This window comes from Phoxinus phoxinus, assembly GCF_949152265.1.
Source record: "Phoxinus phoxinus genome assembly, chromosome: 5".
In the NCBI taxonomy this organism is placed as follows: Eukaryota; Metazoa; Chordata; class Actinopteri; order Cypriniformes; family Leuciscidae; genus Phoxinus; species Phoxinus phoxinus.
The window spans coordinates 919,684-940,222 of NC_136880.1; the positions used below are offsets into that span (position 1 = coordinate 919,684).

Here is a 20,539-nt window from a genome sequence, read left to right on the forward strand (position 1 = left end):
AAAAGGTAGATGCATCGATGCATGGCGATTCATTATCTAACGATTCAGAATCGATTCTCAAAAAATCTGAATCGATTCTCAAAAATTCAGAATCGATTCTCAAAAATTCAGAATCGATTCTGTGTTCAATTCACCACTGTGAACAATTCGCCACTTCACCACTGTGCGCGCCCGGTCACTGGCCAAACAGAAAAACCCGTTGATAGACGAACGTTCGTATTCTGGTGAATTGGCTTCGTTTAAGATAAAATAGACAAACTACGACCTGCTCCATCAAATTTTAAATCGACTGTGTGGCAACATTTTGGATTTCCTGAAGACACCGAAAAAGGTGTCGTTGATAAAAGCCATACTGTGTGCAAAGTCTGTGGCACCAAATTCAAATATTTCTGCAACACGACTAACATGAAGAAACATATTAGCCTGAAGTCACAGAGTTGCAGGAGGACTGTCCTACTACTTCAAAAGGAAGAGCTTCATCTCTGCTTCACAGTCTGCTGGGACAGACCTTCTCTGCTGCTTCAGATACACCACATCATCATCAGTCAGCCTGTGCCTTGGTTGAAGAGGAGATGACCAGATATTGCAGTACCCCAGCATTTCCTCTAACAGAGGACCCCCTCAACTGGTGGCATGTTAACAAGGTGTCATTTCCTTTGCTCTCTAAAATGGCAAAGAGATATCTATGCATTCCAGCAACCAGTGTCTCTGCAGAGTCTTCTCCACTGCAGGAGATATTGTTACAGAACAGCGAAGCACACTTACTTCTGAACATGTGGACCAACTGCTGCTCCTACACAAAAACTTAAACTTAAAAGTATAATATAAAAGATAAACTATGGTAGGCCTAGATGTTGAATATTTAAGTTCGTATTTAATTTGTCCCCTGACGTTTTTCTTCTGCATTAGCCTATGTTTTAAAGATTTTTTTGTGGCTCTAACCAAAGTAAACTTTTTTTTGCTTTGAAGACATTTTTTTTGTTAACGTGTTCTAAAGAAACTGAACAATTATCACACTTAATTGTGAATTGAGAACTGTTTATTCTTAATGATTGTTCTTTGCAATTGTATGGCTTAACATTCATTCAGAGCTTGATAATCCTGAATATAACTTTGTTAATAAAATAAAAGTATTGAAAGAAATCTTCATAATAATTATTTATATGGCAATACTGTCAAACAGATATTCCAACTATAAACAAAAAGCATAGTAACTCCAATTTTGGTTAAAATGTAAAGTGCATGTATTTGCACAGCAGGATAATTAGTTACCAAAAATGTATGTTAAGAATCGTTTTGGGAATCGGATCGTTACTCCCAGGATCGGAATCGGATCGTTAAGTGCCTTAAGATTCCCACCTCTAATAAATAGGCAGAGACAGATATACAGAGAGCGCTTGCTGAAGGCACAGAAGCTGGCGCGGTCTGTTTTCAGGTGTGCTTTATAGTTTCCTGGTCAATGATGTCACCCGCCTATGACGTCTCGTCTCTCCATTGGACTGATTATACACGTGCTTCATGACGCACTCACGCAGGGCGTTCCCACAGCGTCTCGACGCAGCTCGAGTTCCCTTGAAAGGGAAAACCAAAAAACCTTATCTGTTCTCATTCATTTAAGGGTCGCTGTAGACGTCTTTTAAATGCAAAATTGCTTGCTGGGTAGTTCAAGGCTGTCACATTTCCTCAATTAAATTCGAGTGCTCTATCTTAAAAAGTCCTCGATTGCAGTATACCCGTATCGATTAACCAGCAAAATACCAGAAGTGGCGCATTTCACGGACGAGAATCCATGAACCGCATTATTAGAGCGTTCACAAAGACTGTGATTCAATTAAATAAATGTATGCGCTGTGGGTTTCAGAGTGAAGCGTGACACTTTAATTATGTCAAATTTTTCTTTAGTTTTTTATTTTTTCCAACTCTGGCATCTGCCTGTTAACTACACAAAACACCTCATCAACCCCCTAGCAACCACACAGGACACCCTAGCAACTCCTAATGTGCCATTTCACCAGATTTGTAACATAAATCATTTATAAACCTACGCCAACACAGGAGAATACATTGAAATATGCAAACATCGCGATTTCAAAATAAAAGTTTAAACCCTCGCTTTGAGTTTGCATGTTGTGATTTCCACATGTTCTTGTTCAGGAAATTACAGCGGCTGTAGCATTTCTATCGTACAGAAAAGGCCAAATATTGAAGATTTAGTGAACATTTGAATTAAATGTTTGTGCGATATTGAACAAGGATTTGATCTGCTGTAAAGTGAAACATCAATCATCAGACCATTGGCATCCTCTGCAGGCATTTGTTATAATACATAATGGACATAAGATTATTGTTTATATTATGTATTAGGGCTGGGCGATAAATCGATTTTATCTATTAACTCGAATGTGTAGTGTACATCGATATGTTTGAATGAAAATCGGTTTTCTCTATAATATCCGCCGACGCCCCCTCTCTGGGCTCCCGTAGTTCCAGATGCGCTCAGCGCGTTTGCCATAGAGCTACACAAACAACATGGCAAATGAACAAGACCGCGGCTGCACAAGCACACCCGCCAAAAACATTTGCAAACTGAATCTGCAGGGCTGCCAACTCTCACTCATTCACCACGAGACTCAGTTGTAGTTCAGACTCAACTGCTCAGCCGCAGTCGTCACTTTCCACGCGCTCTCACGCCACACACCCATTTCTCAGGCAGAGAAAATCCCGAAGCAAAGAGGACACTGACACCGACAGAGAAGCTTACGGTACTATTGATATAAAACAAATTCTCAGCTCTCAGATTCTGTCAATTTAATTACAAAATTCAAACAATAAACACAGTTTTGGCGCTTGTAAATGTGACGTGACAGATCTCAGTTCAAGCGGCACGTGAACCGATCATCTGTTAACTACTAACTTAGTTAATATAAATAAACACGAATAGTCAATAGGCCATTTGAAAGATACAGTTCAACTTACCGAAATGTAATAAAATCGATCGATCAAGTGTTTTTCAACCGCAGAAAGACAGCTCAGTCACGTAACGTTACGTTTACCTTAGGAAAGCCATTTAATGACCATAGCACGTTAGTTGGACTTAAGAAATTGTCTGTAGAGAGGAGTATTTTGCTAAATATGATAACTATATTACATATTTATTATATTTTTACCTATATAATAAAATAGTATAACGTTGTCATTATAAATGATAATAAATTTGAGATGTTAATTTTAACGTTTAATAATAAGACCAGCTGACAGGGCTCTGTATGGTTACAGTAGGTGAGGTTTTTTTTTTGGAGGAGAAAAATTAACATAACACATAAACGTATCTTACTGTACCTAATATTTATCTGAAGGAATCGATATTGAATCAAGATCAGAATCAAATCACAAGAATTGAAATTGTGAAATTTGTGTCAAACAATAGCCTAATAAAAACAGTAGCATACAGTCAGTGTACCACCATGTAAACATTGTGTTGTCACTAAACTTCATAAAATTCTGTTTAGTCAACAACTGTTTTGACAATCACAATACACTTACCGGTATAATTGTGATGCAAGGTTTTTTTTTTTTTTTTTACATCCCAATCCACCCATTTTATGTTATGTTACGTTATGTTATGTTACATTTTCACTGGCAGGGGCTGCCATCTTGGCTTGTTGTTTCTGATTGCACTTTATATAATTAAATAGTCAAAAGTTGTGAACAATTTATTTGTCATCTGCAGATTGATTTTAAATAGGGGGGTGGGGGGGGTGGGGGGGTTCGGGGGGGAATCGATTAAAATCGTAAATCAGATTTTTTGTGGAATTGTGGAAAAATCTGGGATTTTTTTTTTAGGCCATATCGCCCAGCCCTATTATGTATGTATTTTAACAGTGTTGTTCTATAAATCCATATGATTACTTGCTTTTTACACTTTATTTGAACCAATTATTATTGCCTCGTTGTTATTATATATGTATTTTAAGTAATTCTAAAGGCTATTGTTCACTTTTTTATTGTCCATTTTTATTATCACAAAATATTATCCAGTTAAGATTACATGATTAATTGTCAAAATAATCAACTGATTACTTGTTAACAAATCAATCATTAGTGACAGCCCTAGATGAGTTAAAGGGGACCTATTATGCAAAATTGGCTTTTATAAGGTGTTTGACCAGAGATGTGTGTCGGCAGTGTGTGTAAACAACCAGCCTAAAAAATGGTAAAAATCCAACAAATACTTGTTTTTATAATCCCCATAAAGCATTAACAATCTCTCCAAACATGAGGTTTCATATTTCAGATCTTGTAAAGAGGGGCATAATAGCAGCCCTTTAAAACATTTCAAAATGCATTGTTTTGCACTGTGATTTAGTCAAATAAAGTTAAATAAAACTATTTTTCCAGTCATATATTTCATCATAAAAACAGTGTTAACTATTGCCTCATCTCATGTATCGTCACACCCCTACTATTACAGTTTTGTTAATATTTTGAATTATATTTTATTTACTTTTTAACAATCTCTTTATTAAGTTTTATAAATTGGCACACAAATGAACAAAGTACACTTCTTGTGTGCAGATATTATGTACAATAATGTCTAACATAAAACTCTAATGTGTGAGTGACGCTATACATCATTTCTGGGCTCATTTTATAATGATCATCTGCTTTAAATAAAGATGTGCCGTTTGTTTAAGCATCAGAACGCAACACGATGCAAAGAGGTCATTCTGGAAGAGCGACACGAGATGCTAAAAAACATTGTATTCGTCTGAGGGTTTTTAAACACAAACACTCACTATAGAGAGTGGAATAAATGTGATTATTACTAATTGAAAGAAAATGTGATTTTCATCAAACAGACATTAATGAAGAGTGAAGAATGATCACCTCTCTGTTCCTCAGTTTCTTCATCACTCGTGTCTTCACTCTCCTCTTTAATAAACTCCATCTTTACAATAGTGTCACTCGTTCTTCTTTTACACCTGGAAACTGTTGGAGCAGAAAGTCATTATTAGTAGGCTACTTAGAGCTGATTTCATCATACGATGGTCACATGTCTATGGGGTTATTATATTGTTGCAATATTCCAAATAAATAGATTAATATTCACAAATAAATGTAAAGAGATTCACAAAAATGTATCGAATGCACAAATGAATAGATTAAGATCCACAAATAAATGTAAAGAGTTTCACAAAAAATTATAAAATAAATAAAATGAGATTTGCAAATAAATAAAACATTTACAAATGTTTTCTTATTTTCAAACACAACTCTGCCTGGCATTTATTTTTGAATCGGTTCCTGTGCATTTGTAAATCGCTGCACACATTTGTGAATCGGTTCCTGTGCATTTGTAAATCACTGCACACATTTGTGAATCGGTTCCTGTGCATTTGTGAATCCCCTCACGCATTTGTGGATTTTGAAACACTTCTAGCGCAGACGTGCAGAGAAATCCACAAATAGGTGGACTCCACCCACCGCCTACTCAAGCCAATCAGATAACGGCCACATCGAGCTGGCCAATCGTAGCACGTTATCGCTTCAACCAATCACGTTAGGCTTTACGCTCGGGGCGGGAAGTGGGAACTGACTGATTCTTGCATCAATGAAAGGAGCACTGGAGCGCAGTAGTAGCGCTGAACTGTGTGTGTGGCAAAAACACTCTGTTTTCAAAAGATTGTTGGAGTTTAAGGCCATGGATATTTCCATCAGGATACACTCAGGGAATTATGATAATCAGAGATCCCGAGCATCATGAACAGTCTCTACACCGGCAAGAGGCGCGTCACAGCGCGTCAAAAGCAAATAGCCACTCACTGTCTATTCACTGCTGCCGCTGCAGTTTAAATCATGTAAAACTAGCATGTTTGAAATGTTAACACACATTCCCTATGTGACGTCTGCTTTATATGCATAATCGTGCTCTTAACGGCTCTGATCGTAGCCTGCTTATTGACCAGTGCTGGTTAAATCATATCGTGATATTGTACTGGACGCGGGGCATTCATTGATAGTAAACGGATGTCCGCACTTCTGATGTAGCGGCTACTTCACGCAATTAGGACAAATGTTTTTGCACATTCGCTTTGCCCAGTGTAGATTGCCTCGCACAGGGTAGACACGATGCATGACACTATACGATTTTGCCTTTTAAAGCACAATCGCAGTGACAAATAGCAATAGGATATAAATAAATGTAATGTAGAATACCAAATATAAGCCCAAATGTATAAATACAAAAACATTTGTCCCAATTGCGTGAAGTAGCCGCTACATCAGAAGTGCGGGCATCCGTTTACTATCAATGAATGCCCCGCGTCCAGTACACTATCACGATATGATTTAACCAGCACTAGTCAATAAGCAGGCTACGATCAGAGCCGTTAAGAGCACGATTATGCATATAAAGCTAAGCAGACGTCACATAGGGAATGTGTGTTAACATTTCAAACATGCTAGTTTAGTTTTACATGATTTAAACTGCAGCGGCAGCAGTGAACAGACAGTGGCTATTTGCTTTTGACGCGCTGTGACGCGCCTCTTGCCGGTGTAGAGACTGTTCATGATGCTCGGGATCTCTGATTATCATAATTCCCTGAGTGTATCCTGATGGAAATGTAAAGAGGCCTTAAACTCCAACAATCTTTTGAAAACAGAGTGTTTTTGCCACACACACAGTTCAGCGCTACTACTGCGCTCCAGTGCTCCTTTCATTGATGCAAGAATCAGTCAGTTCCCACTTCCCGCCCCGAGCGTAAAGCCTAACGTGATTGGTTGAAGCGATAACGTGCTACGATTGGCCAGCTCGATGTGGCCGTTATCTGATTGGCTTGAGTAGGCGGTGGGTGGAGTCCACCTATTTGTGGATTTCTCTGCACGTCTGCGCTAGAAGTGTTTCAAAATCCACAAATGCGTGAGGGGATTCACAAATGCACAGGAACCGATTCACAAATGTGTGCAGCGATTTACAAATGCACAGGAACCGATTCACAAATGTGTGCAGCGATTTACAAATGCACAGGAACCGATTCACAAATAAATGCCAGGCAGAGTTGTGTTTGTAAAATAAGAAAACATTTGTAAATATTTTATTTATTTGCAAATCTCATTTTATTTATTTGTGAATTTTATAATTTTTTGTGAAACTCTTTACATTTATTTGTGGATCTTAATCTATTCATTTGTGCATTCGATACATTTTTGTGAATCTCTTTACATTTATTTGTGAATATTAATCTATTTATTTGGAATATTGCAACAATAATAACCCCATACATGTCCGGTTAAAAAGGTGTGTGATGTGAGAGGATATAATGAACCATAAAATAACAGATGATTGTGTGAAGACTGAACCTTTTCTCTGATCGTGTTTCTGTGAAACCCTTTAGAAAGCAGTTAAAATCACTGATGCCACTGTAAGACTTTCAGTGTTTCTATTATAACATTAAGTTAAGTATTGTTAGTTTTATATGAATGATAAAACTCTTCTCACGTTTCTTTATGATTCATCTAAGTTACTTATATCCTATAAAAAATATTTACTATCACTAGCCGCGTTTCCATTACCCTTCAAATTGCGCAAATTGAAATTGCGAATTGAAAATACGCTCAATGGAAACACGTCAATTTCGCAAAAACTCTCGTTTATCGCAAAAAAGTTTTTACGCTCGCATGAGGAGGTTTTTCAGCCAATTCGAAAAAGGAATATTTCGCAAAACTGCAATGGAAACAGTTTTTGCGCATTTACAGTCACCTGACTTAGAAGACGCGGTGTGTTTGTGGTCCGTGTAGGCCTACGCAAATAATAATAATTATCATCATTATAACATAGGCTACATATTTAGATGAGGCTTTTATCCAAAAAAAAGGAACAAACCAATTCGTCAAATGTCATTCATAATACGGGTTAGACAATAATAATACAGAGCTGAGATTATCACAAATAAACACAATATTTTGACGCATATGTGTGGAGTGTGGAGCGCGCACTATATGGCACGGAGGCGCGGGCGTGAACATTTTCCTATTAACAGTGAAACAACTTAATATAGCCTACTCTATAATTTCTGGTCATACAGAAAATAATAATACATCATTTGTAACTACGTTTATTTGTGTAAACAATAACAAGAAAATGTTGTGCTTTTGTAGGCTAAAATAAAATAAAACAATCAGGCGCGTTTTCATGATCTCCGTGAACTGGAACGGGAGAACTGAAACAAAATATAGCCTATGTAGCTAAAGCTTGAAATGTCCACTTTAAAACGAACAAATTCGAATCGAAAGCTATACATTTTGTTCTGATTAAGTAATCCGTATGAAAGGTGCATTTCTCTCTAAAAGAGCATCTGCTTAACAGCGGAGATGGAGATGTTTTTAGCCGAGTTAGAAAACAATAGTTTAATAATATTAATGGCTCTTCTTATTCAGCACTGCGGGAAAATGTCAATTCCAGGTTCTAATTTGGCCTTAGAAAACCAGTAAAATCAACAAGTTTTCCATATTAATTTGTGAATATTTTACATGTTTAATAAAGGGGGAAAAAGTCATTAAACAAACATCTGAAAATTCGACGATATTTACATTTTTGCGCAGCAGTTGGTGTAGCCAGTTCAAATTAAAATAGTGGTGTTCAACTTTGCGTTTTAAAAAGAAAACCGTTTATTTTTCGTTTTTCAATTACGGGTTTAAAAAGGAAAAAACGAATGGACACAAAAGCAGCCTACATCGTTTGGAATAGGAGACAGAGTTCTTTATTAAATTCATAAAATAAACAATAATTAGCCTATAGGAATACTGGATTCTAAACTTCAAAGAAATGCCACAATCAAAACCTCAGCGCAGAAATGAGGGTGAAACACCCAGAAACTCCTTATATTTCGTTTGGAATAAGGGTCTTTCCTGCCATTAATGCTTGGATAACACGTACGTCTCTTCCATTAATAATGTCTAATGCGGTGGCTGTGAGATTATATAAACCAAGGTCCGCTGCCGTGATTTTTGGAATGACTTATCGCGAGAGAAAAAAGGACGTTTTAGTCTTATAACATCGGTTAATGGAAACGCTGTCATTTCGCAATAGTTTTTTATCGATATTTAGATAATAGCGCAAAACATTTGCGCAAATCTGTAATGGAAACGCGACTACTGTAACTGTAATATCATGTTTCTCTCTTGATGTCCAATATTGTCAGCGTTACACATGTGTCCTAGGAATTAATAATAACAAAGATATTAAATGTACAGAACAAATACAATGACTGAATTTATTTAAATCGGCCGAAATCTTATTTCTAAACTCAGTATTGTTTGTACTGCGCTCTCTCGTGTTAATTGACAACTTTATTTATGCAGAAAATAACCATTCCGATATCAGACAGCACGGTTCAGTATTTGACACTATATATAACGTTAGTTAGCCTATATTCAGCACATATACATGCGCCATAAACAGATATTTTAGCGGAGAAAACACGAGAATCAGATCAGGGGTGCGTTTCCCGAAAGCATCGTTAGCCAACTATGATCGCAAGTTCCGCCGTTATCAGCATAGTTCAACGATTTGGTGTTTCCCGAAACCATCGTTCCTACGAACGTTCGCAAACAGCATCGCAAACTTGTGTGGTTGCAACGACAGCTCTGGAGCTGTGGTTAGAAGCATAGTTTCTAGTTTACATGAGATGTAGACTGAATAAATCCTTATCTTTAGCAAAATAAGCAAGCTGACATTCGTACAACCCGTATTTTTTATTTAGAATACATACAAATGTAATTTACGTCTTTTAGTTTGTCAAGAGATTTAAAGCACCGTTTTTGAAGACTGCGCATGTGCGAACGTGCTCTACTATGTAAGAACGAGCCAAATATTGAGTCTGGTAATAAAGCAAAGTAACTGATAAAAATTTGAAATGGTCTTCAGATGCCATGTATGTAACTTATATGACGAAATCTAGCGTTAATTCGATCTCAAACAGATTAATTAAAAAAAGTTATTAGTCCACCACGTGCGAGACGTCATAAACCAACGTGGTTGAACGATACTTTACGACATTCGGTTTCGGGAAACACTCGTGACTAGATAGTTGATTTCTCCAACGATGCATCGTACTATGGTAGTTAAGCAGCGAGCGATATAGTTGTACGGGAAACGCACCCCAGGCTAGCGCTCACTGGCTTTACCAGAGCTGTCATAATACTGCCAGATCATTAGCAGAATGTTTAAACTACTGTAAATCATATACAGTTACCGTTCCTCCCGCTTTCCTCTCGCAGTCTATAATAATAATATCTGCAGAGTCTGAGCTCAGTCATCAATGGCCGTTGCTCCGCTGGCGCGTGACACCCGGAAGTGCACGATCTGCTCACAGGCGCGCGCTTCTATTGTCAGTTTCATAGATATTATATAGAGACTAGATGCCCTATTGGCTGCTGGGCACCGAGAAATACGGCCGTCATCTTAAACCGGTCGTACTCCTAGTTTCGTTGCTTAGCAGCAGTTAGATTCCTGAGCACTGTGGAGCATTTTCCTGTTCTAATCGGCGGACCATCGCAAATAGGGCCCGGGATTACTTTTCACAAGTACATTTTAACATTACCGTACTTTTGGTTGTGTTTTGTGAATAGAATATTACCAGATAATTGAGAAGGAGCAAGGATCTTTGATATTACTGTACAGAAATCGTAGCCAGCTAACGTTACTGCACCACTCGGCATGGAGAGGTTGGGTAAAGTCAGTTTATATAACGTTACTGTCTATGGGTAAAGTAATTATTACAAGAGCTTCTCGGTTATCAGACACAAGCATTCAACGGCCCTGTAGCATAAACATATACAAATATAGGTTATTTGTGTTTGCGCACGTGATATCAGGAAGCAATGTAATAACGTTAACTTACCTGTGTAATACACACATGACGGCGATGCGCAAATCGAGTGTGTGTGTGTGTGTGTGTGTGTCACAACTTATTAAAATATCTTACTTTACTGCAACTATCTGTTACTGCTTCATTATCATATTTATAGTGTGTGCTTTATAAAATACCTTATATCCTGTATCACATATTTTGATTTTGGACGTCTGGTCACTTTATATCTTTATTATTACTGTTAGTGTTAAGCCTACTATGAATATTAAAATATGGCGAACCATGTGTCCTTTATCATATTTATATTGTGTGATTTATAAAATACCTTATATCCTACATCACATATTTTGATTTTGGACGTCTGGTCACTTTATATCTTATATCAGAATATTATATTACTGTTAAGCCTACTATGAATATTAAAATAAGCCGAACCATGTGTCCTGTATCATAGCTACATGAATGACATTTGCAGAAAAAAAACCTGCGTGAAAAACAGTTCGGTATTCAGTGAGGTATGATTAATTAAATGCGCTGACAGCTCATTGCACCGGCCATACAGATTACACTGAGTGCAGCGGGTGACCGGTTTAAGATGGCGGCCCCACGGCTCGACCGCGCTAATAGGCAGTAGCGGTCGATAGGGCGTCTATATGATGTCTATGGTCAGTTTGACAAACCCGTTTTGTGCACTAGATGCAGGATACTTGCTGCTACTTCAAAAGGTTTCATTTTTACATTAAAACCAGTTAATCACATGGAATAACTCTATAGCCTACTTTAGTTTTATAGAAATCATTTTATTCTACATGCGTGCAAATGACTAAACGAGTGACTGATGATAATACATAATAGCGATGTAGGAACACATAGGCCTACACTATCTGAAAAAAAAGAAGATTTGTATGCTCATGAGGCTGCATTTATTTATTCAAAAAGCAGCAAAAACAAATATTCTTACATTATAAAATAATGGTTTTCTATTGTAACAAAGAGTATAGAAGAACAAGAGGCGAAACTCTGATGCTTTCTGGGTAACAGCCACTAGGTGGCGCGGCCGCCATTTTGGGGTGAAGATTCCAACTGGAGTTACTGGACAACAGCACAGATAACAGTTACCGTAACAGTTACACATAAACAAAGAATGACAATGAAGTCCAAGTGGAATAAAAGAAAGCAGTGACTTGTCTAAGTCTGTGAAATAAACTGTTAAACGGGATTTGATGATCAGTGATTGTACGTTATTATATGTTGTCATCATTCAGTTAGGATTTGATCTTTAATGTACTTTTTATATATATAAAGCAGCTGATATTGCCATAGCGACAGCAAGAAGCTAGTGGATAGTGATGGGAAGTCCGGCTCTTTTCAAAGAATCGGCTCTTAGAGCCGGCTCCTTCGCGAACGACACATCACTAGTAGTGGACTGCCGAGTCGTTTTCACCCCAAAATGGCGGAAACGTAGGGCTGCTGCTGGGCGCTGGTGTTGCAATGGAACGTTCTATTGGCTTTCACTTCTTGTCAATATACGTTCTTTGATTGTAATCAGGGGCGGAGCTAGACTCTCAGTACAGTGGGGGCGGAGCTTCATCATGGGGCCCTCTGCTACCAAGTCATTTTAAAATTAAAACCGTTAAAAAAACCTAAAATATCTGATGAATGCATATGTAATAATGTGCCACTTGTTGAGCCAAGTAAGCTTATATGTTAAATAAAACACAAAGAAAAGCCACATTTTTTGACAAATTTGTATTGACGAACAAAGAAAACAGTTTGCCAGTCAAGAATATGCAGCAATTTGTACAAATAGAGAGTGTAGGCCTATATTTGTTGTAGCCATTAAATAAGGGCATTTAGTTTCATATTTGTTCAAATATTATAATGTTATTTTTTCCATCTATGTTGATTATGAAAAGTGAACACCATGATAGGACGCATCGGGAGACATGGAGTCGGTCAGACATGATTTTGTTAATGGGTCAGACAAGATTAAACTTAATTTTCTTCATTAAGTTTTGTAGAAAGCCTTTATTTAAAGTGAATTTCGTTTTGTATAAATTGTATCTTAATTTTAATACATTTTTCATCAACCAATTTCATGTATTTAATAGCCTAAATAAGAATGTGAACAGGAGCGCATCTCATCATTAATGAACCGAAACTCAGACATGAGAAATATCTAAAGAAAGCTTTAAATGTCTTTAAACGAAACAATTCTAAAATGAAAAGAAATAGGCTACTCTCTGATTATGTAATCCAAGATGTGCATTTCTCAGTCTCTAGGCTATATAGGTGCGTTCACTACGGAGATGGCGATCGTCAACTTCATCAGCGACACGGACAGAAAAGACTAGTTTATTAATAAAAATCAATGCACGCGTGTCACCGGATTTACAAATGCACATCTTGCTTGTTGCACTCACACTCGGCACATAATATATTTATATTTTACTTTGCCAAGGCCCTGTGTAATGCGTCACTTGGCGAGGGCCCGTTCCTGTCCAGTGACGCCAGATCGGCGGCGTTTGAGGGGGCCCCTAATTGGCACGGGGCCCGGGGCGGCCGCACCCATGCACCCACGCTATCTCCGCTACTGATTGTAATATATTGTAAACTGTCATTTATTTATTCAGTGATGAAAGCTGAATTTTCAGTATCATTACTCCAGTCTTCAGTGTCACTTGTATGACAGCCTGGCCAAAGATTATCTGTATCCATGTGGAAATCGTGATGCTTCATTCAAAAGTTTGGATTTTTTTAATACGTTTATTCAGTAGGGAGGCATTAATAATCAAATGTGGGAGTACATTTATAATGTTACAAAATATTTCTATTTCAAGCTTAAATAATAACAGATAACAACTGAGCACCAAATCAGCATATTAGAATGATTGGTAACACTTTACAATAAGGTTAATCAGTTAACATTAGTTAATGTTTACTAACAATTCTATTATTCTTTTTTTTTCTGCTCTATATCATTCTTATTATTCATCTAAAAAATGTAGTCCTATGTTTTCTTGATCACTTGACTCTGCCTGGCATTTCTAAACTATACAAAGACAGTTGGTAAATCATTATAATAATATTAAAGGTTCAAATTAAATTATTTGTAGTCTTCTCACATTTAAATTACACATAATGAAGTTACAAGTTACAAATGTTAAAATCATATTTTTTAATGGTAATTCTGTTTCTACTCTTTAAATAAAATATATAAACCTTTAAATGGTGTGTGGCGAGCAGGACGAGGCCGAGGCCGCTGGCGTGATTGATGATGAGCGACACCTGCGCGCGCACCGTATCTCTCATGGAGGTGCGGAGGCATAAAAGGAGGAGTGACGACAGTGCAGAAAGAGACAGGACCAGGCCTGGACTCTACGTTCGTGCGTCCAGAAATTTAGGCAGTGACTTGTTGCCTCGCGGCCCTATCAGACATTGACTTTGCAGGCAGCGGTTGGGCACGAAGGAACCTCACGAAACTGATTTCGGACAGACTTCTGAGGCAGCGCAACGGTTTAACGATCTATAGCAAAGTAGAGCAAGCTTCGGTGATAACTAAGTGAATATTTAATGACTACAATAGTAATTTCTCAGTAGAAATGACGTCATAGGTGGAAATGTTTATAAAAAAAGTACATTAACACAAACTGTCCTCCTTTTCAAACAGCCAATAGTGTTTAGTTTATCTCAGACTGCAGTCGTACTTGACAGCACCATGGAAACGAATCCGAGCGCTGGTGATACGTTGGATTCAATAGTAACGTTAGAGGTGTAAATAAATTCTAGCCATTTCATTCTGAAAACGGAATAAAACTCGAGCGTTTGAGCAACCGAACACACATCTCCAACCCATATTGCTCTGTGATGTGTCTGTCAACAGTAGTGATGTACGGTTCGTGAACGAATCGTTCTTTTGAACTGGTTCTTTTTTTGTGAACCGGTCGAACCAGTTCCCCAAATCGAACTGAATCGTTCAAAACATATTTTGTATTTACTTTATTTTAACAAGCTTCTTGTCGTACTGCAATCAACAGACATCAAAATTGGAGCAGAACGGAGGTACGGAGCAGACATAGGTCACTTGAAAAGTGCAGGGAGAGTGCATTCTGCGAGAGTGAGGGCAGGGCGTTGATTTCACGGCTTTACTTCCAGCTCACTACTGCGCAGGTCTGGTCCCGAGATCGCTACTGCTCAGACTGAAGTCCCAAGATGTCAGCGCCAAATCGGGACAGTGGCGGCTTCAGTTCTCACCAATGGAAGAGAGCGAAGGGCATCCATCTTTTTTTTGCATCCATCTGAGCTATGCAGTCGGTAGGCCTACCGAATACAGAATTGATTAGTTCATCTCTTGGGTTCGAGTCGTTCGGTTTTATGTCACGTAAGTTTCTTAACTGTATGTTGTTATTAGGCTTCATATACGTAGGTATCTTTATTAAAGTGATTTTCCCCATCATAGATAAAGTTTAAAGCATTACCAACTCTTTAGTACCACATTCATATGGAAAAGAACCATCATGACAGAAATTCTAAAAATTATTAATTGTAAGAAATAAAAAAGCCATAATTTGATACCAAAAACGCAGCATGTACTATAACTGGTAAAAAAAACGGACTATGCGCTTGTTTGTAAGAAAGTTTGGGAATTATTAACTCATTTCTGTGTCCAGCGCTGTCACGTCACGTGACTAAATAACGAAAAAAGAATCGGACCCGAAGACTCAAGAGGTGAACAAATAATTTCTCTTTCCGGTACTGATAGCATAGCCTCTATGGGACTGACGGGAAGAACGAAAGACTCGGACCTGAATCTGACGACTCGAGAGATGAACTAATCATTTTTGTTTCCAGTACAGAACTTATAGGATGTTGCGGATGTTGGAGATATGTAACATTATTAGGCTTCAGAGGCCTATCAAAACCTAATTTCTAATAAGTAGAAAAAAGTAATGGTCCGTTTCAATAGGGGACGTCCCATACAGTATACACACCTCATATCAAACCCTTTTATTGCAGCATTTTGGAGATATGTAACATTATTAGGCTTCAGAGGCCTATCAAAACCTCATTTCTAATAAGTAGAAAAATATTAATGGCCAGGTCTTATAGGGAACGTCCCATACTATATGCATGTCACAGATTGTGTTGTAGAACGTTGATGAACACGATGATGAAGGCAAAGGCGCCCCCTCCTGGAAGGTGCGACCTCACGCCGACAGATGGATAGAGGAGGCTTAGCTGGAGGACGAAGAAGCCGGAGAGAGCCATACAAAACCGTCCAGGGTGGTGCAGATGGTAGTGACAGCCAGGGGATGGGCTTGAGCAGGGAAGAGTAGACGGAGACCCAGGCCACAGCCAGGACTGTGTCCCACGGCGGCGTTGCAGGAGGGAGTAGCCATGGAGTGATGAGTCCCGACGCCACCATGGGGACTACCGGAGGTGACGACAGTGATGGAGGGGGAGCACGCCGCGTAGCCAGAGAAGCGATTAGGCAGAGAGACACGAAGACCTGGGCCGCAGCGATGACCCCCTGAGGTGGAAGCAGGGATCCGGAGGTTAGAGGCTGAGCTGTAGTGACCGTGGGCGGCGCTAGCCAAAGCCGAAGAGGTGGAGGGCCACAAGGCAGCAAACCAAGTCCATGGCGAAGATGGTGCGATGTCCAACCCAATTGGAGCTGACGTACCGTACCGAGGGAGCTTGGCGAGGTCGAATGGTCGATGGTCCACTCTGTAGTCGAGGGAGGAAAGAGCACAGGTGCCAGGGTCAAGGTGGAACGGGGCACTCAGAAGCTGGAGGCGGAGCCACAGTCTCCTCACTCCCAGGAAGAGATGGCTCCCAGCAGGCTCAAGATGTAGCCACGCCATTGAGAGGAGGCTGAGATGCACTGAGGGACTGATGGGAGGATGAGATGACTGGGTGGCAGGAGTGTCTTGGGACTGCAGAGACAGACAGATCTGAGGAAACATACAAGTTTATTACAAGTGGTTTGGAGAGGTGCTGGGAGAGGGAGATCGGGCGGGACCAGCGAGTTCAGGACATAACAGACTAAGTCAGGCGATAGTGTGACGAGTCCCAGTTATTCCTGCTGTTGTCGACCGGTGGGTGTGGCTCAGGATGTGCACCTGTTTCTTCCTGTATTAAAGCTTAGGCTTTGAGAGCTTGGGGGATCTTCGCGGCATGGTAGCATCAACATGAGACTGTTGTGAGATTTGTTTGCGCCCGTTTAATTTAATTTAATTCGTTTATTTGTCAGGGACAATGTACACAATACATTAATCTTACGAGTTGTACCAGAGTTAGCTAATGCTATTTTCCATCTGCAGTCCCCGGGCAGGTGCACACAATATTAAAACATTACATTGCAAATAACTGTCAGTAGCACTAACAAATACATGCAATATTAGTTAAACAATGATCATTTAAAACTAGATGTTGAAATGAAAAACTAACCAAAAAACCATCACAGCCTAAAATATGTACAACATAATAATAAAACAATTACTTCAATATTACATCTGTATACTTTAAGTGTGCTGATGCTGACACAGCTGGTTATCGAGGATGTATTTCTTTAAGTTTCGAGATAAATTATTGAGATCTACAGACAACTTTAGACTGTCTGGAAGTTGATTCCATTGTTTAATGGGTTTAAATGAGAAGGCTTTCTGTGCAAAGGCAGAGGATATTTTCAGGATAGCACAATTTCTGTGAGCAGTGGAGCGGGATGTTCTGTTTGTTTGTTCAGAATAAAGTTTTATGAATTTTTTCATTGAAGGTGGAGCAATATTATTAACAATTTTGAAAACGGTTCTTAAATTTGTATATCGAATTAGGGAGTCAAACCATAACATTTTATACTTACTAAGAATATTGCAGTGATGATAGCGAGGGGCTTTTCTGTCAAGCACCTTTATTATAGGCCTGATTATAGACCGATCTGAGCGGTCTGAGTGTGGTCTCGTTGGCCTGAGACCAACAGGACAAACAGTAGGTGATGTGTGGAGAAATCATGGCATTAAAATACATGAAAGATGCTTCAGTTGTCAAACTATTTTTAATGTGTCTAAAGGTGGAGATATTATATTTAATAGAGTTGCACATTCTTTTAATATGTTTTTGAAAACTTAGAGTTTGGTCCAAATGGACACATTTATATTTTATCTCTGTCACAATGTAAATTTTTGTATTTGGTTTTTGTATTTAGTTTTCAAACACGATGTTGATTTTGTATTTGGTTTTTGTTCTTATTTTTTTATGTTCACCTTTGCTATTATTTTGAGCTTGGTTCTGTCTGACATTTTAACATAATTTGTTAGACAGAAATGGTAGTTATTTTGTAATTGATTTCCTGTTTTATATATTTTTCTATTTATGTAAATAAATATTTGTTGCAACAAATCCCGTTGGCTTGAATGTAGCGGCAGAATCACTCTTGCTGCTTGCGGTGGGCTCATGCTGCTGATCCTCACAGTCTGGGTGGTCTTGGCTGGGAACTGGGTTGTGAGTGGGACTGGCGTTGTTGTCCACAGTTCCGACGGTGAGTGGCGATCCACAAGACGCACTCCACAAATTCCATGAACCTCCCTCAAGGACCCTCCTCAGACAACTGCACTTTTGTATTCAGGTCGTTGTTCAGAAATGAGCACAGGCAGTTGTCAGAAAAGGTTGTCTGATGGGCTAGGTCGTGAATCTCCTCTAAGTGTCACTCCAAGGCACAGGAGGTGAATAGTAGGGAGGTCCTCAAAGTCCAAAAACACACACACAAAAATTCTAAATACATCACTTATCTTATCTGTCACAGATAGTGTTGTAGAACGCACACGAACACGATGATGAAGGAAACATTAAGATATGTCACCTAACCGTCACAGAAACATTTTTACATTTTCAAATAAGCATCCTTTACTATGTGTATTCATACATTTTTCTTGTGTGGGCCGCTGGATGTAGGTGATTTCAGGTTTTACTATCCTTGTGGGGACATTTGCTGCACAAGGAAGGACAAACAAGAACACACTCATACACACATGAGATGTACATACGGCATGGGACTTCCCCTATAAAAACTGACCATTCGTTTTTCTCTACATATTAGAAAATAAGGACTTTATAGGCCTCTGAAGTGGAATAATGTGACATATCTCCAAAATGCTGCAGTAAAATAGTTTGATATGAGGTGTGTATACTGTATAGGACGTCCCCTATTAGTACTCACCTTCGTTTCTTGTGCGCGAGTTGCTCTACGCAGACGACGCTGCCTTCGTGGCTCACACTGAACAAGAAATTCAGGAGATGTGCAATTCGTTTGCCGCTGCCTGCACAGAGTTCGGATTAACCATAAGCCTCAAGAAGACAGTGGTGATGGCTCAGAACGTTCCTGCTTCCCCTCACGTCACCATCAATGGCACAGTGCTGTCGGTTGTTGAGAAATTCATCTATCTCGGCTTAACCTTGACAGCAAACAACAGCCTTGATGCTGAACTAAATACCAGGATCGGTCGTGCCTCAACAACCTTTGGGCGGCTTCAGTCTCGCGTCTGGAACAACAGCCACCTTTCTCTCAAAGTAAAGGTGCGCGTATATGAGTCCTGTGTTCTTTCCGTTCTGCTATATGGAAGCGAAACGTGGCCTAAATACCGGCGGCAGGAGCACAAGCTTAATGCTTCTCACTTCCGCTGCCTACGACAGATCCTTGGCCTGTCATGGCAGGATCGGGTCCCGAACACCACCGTGCTGAAGCTCACTAACAGCAGTGACATGTACACCGCGTTACGGAAGAGGCGTCTCAGATGGATCGGCCATGTAGGTCGTATGCCAAATGAACGTCTCCCAAAGTCCATTTTCCATGGGGAGTTAGCTGTGGGACACCGCCCTCGTGGCCGACCCAAGCTCTGCTTTAAGGATGTCATCAAGCGGGACATGAATGTCTTTAACATCGACCCTGACCGATGGCATCACGTTGCGGAAGACCGGGCAGCTTGGCGGTCTGCGCTGACAGAGGGCACGACTCTGTCCTGCTATGCTTACACCAGCTTTTGCACAGAAAGACGGCATGTTAGACACCGTTCAGATCGCCGCTTGCGCTGCAAAAGGCCTTGAAGAAAGATAGGCCTCCAAAGTAGTAAAAAGTGACATATCTCCAAAATGCTACAGTAAACTGATTTGATATGAGGTGTGTATACTGTATGGGACGTCCCCTATAAAAACTGACCATTCAATTTTTCTACTTATTAGAAATTAGATTGTTATAGGCATCTAAAGTTGAATAAAGTGACGTATCTCCAAAACGCTATAGTATAATGGTTTCAAATGAGGCGTGCATAGTGTATGCACGAATGTCTCCTGCATGTATTGAATCCATCCTGGCCATGGTGACCAGGATAAAGCTAAGCTGTGCCATCACTGTAAAACAGTTTCAGAGACTGTTAGGACTCGTGGCAGCTGCGTCAAGATGGCATTTCGTTCCCCATAGTGTTGTCATTGACGCAGTGCAAGTTCCCTCGAAAGGAAATGTCTCGGGTTACGGCTGTAACACTGCATCTCTTTGCCACTGCTCCTCCTGACTGTGAGCGGCTTGCTTCATCGCGAAGCTAACGCTGTTGTGTGCCGGCGTGCCTTTGTAGCTTCCGTGTATGCTACGTCATCACGCAACGCCAATAGGATTGGAT

General features: G+C 39.5%; 1 protein-coding gene across 1 annotated transcript in view; it reads right to left on the reverse strand.

Annotated features, from left to right (window-relative positions):
* LOC306998013 (uncharacterized protein) overlaps nucleotides 1–10,415 on the reverse strand; it is a 35,244-nt gene extending 24,829 nt beyond the window's left edge. The window contains exons 1-2 of the mRNA XM_079611727.1: nucleotides 10,254–10,415; nucleotides 4,888–4,989 (exon numbers count right to left, since the gene is read on the reverse strand). Of these exons, the coding sequence (XP_079467853.1) occupies nucleotides 4,888–4,989; nucleotides 10,254–10,317 (166 nt within the window). The 5' untranslated portion in view covers nucleotides 10,318–10,415. The remainder of the gene's footprint in view (nucleotides 1–4,887; nucleotides 4,990–10,253) is intronic.
* Nucleotides 10,416–20,539: the final 10,124 nt, after the last annotated feature.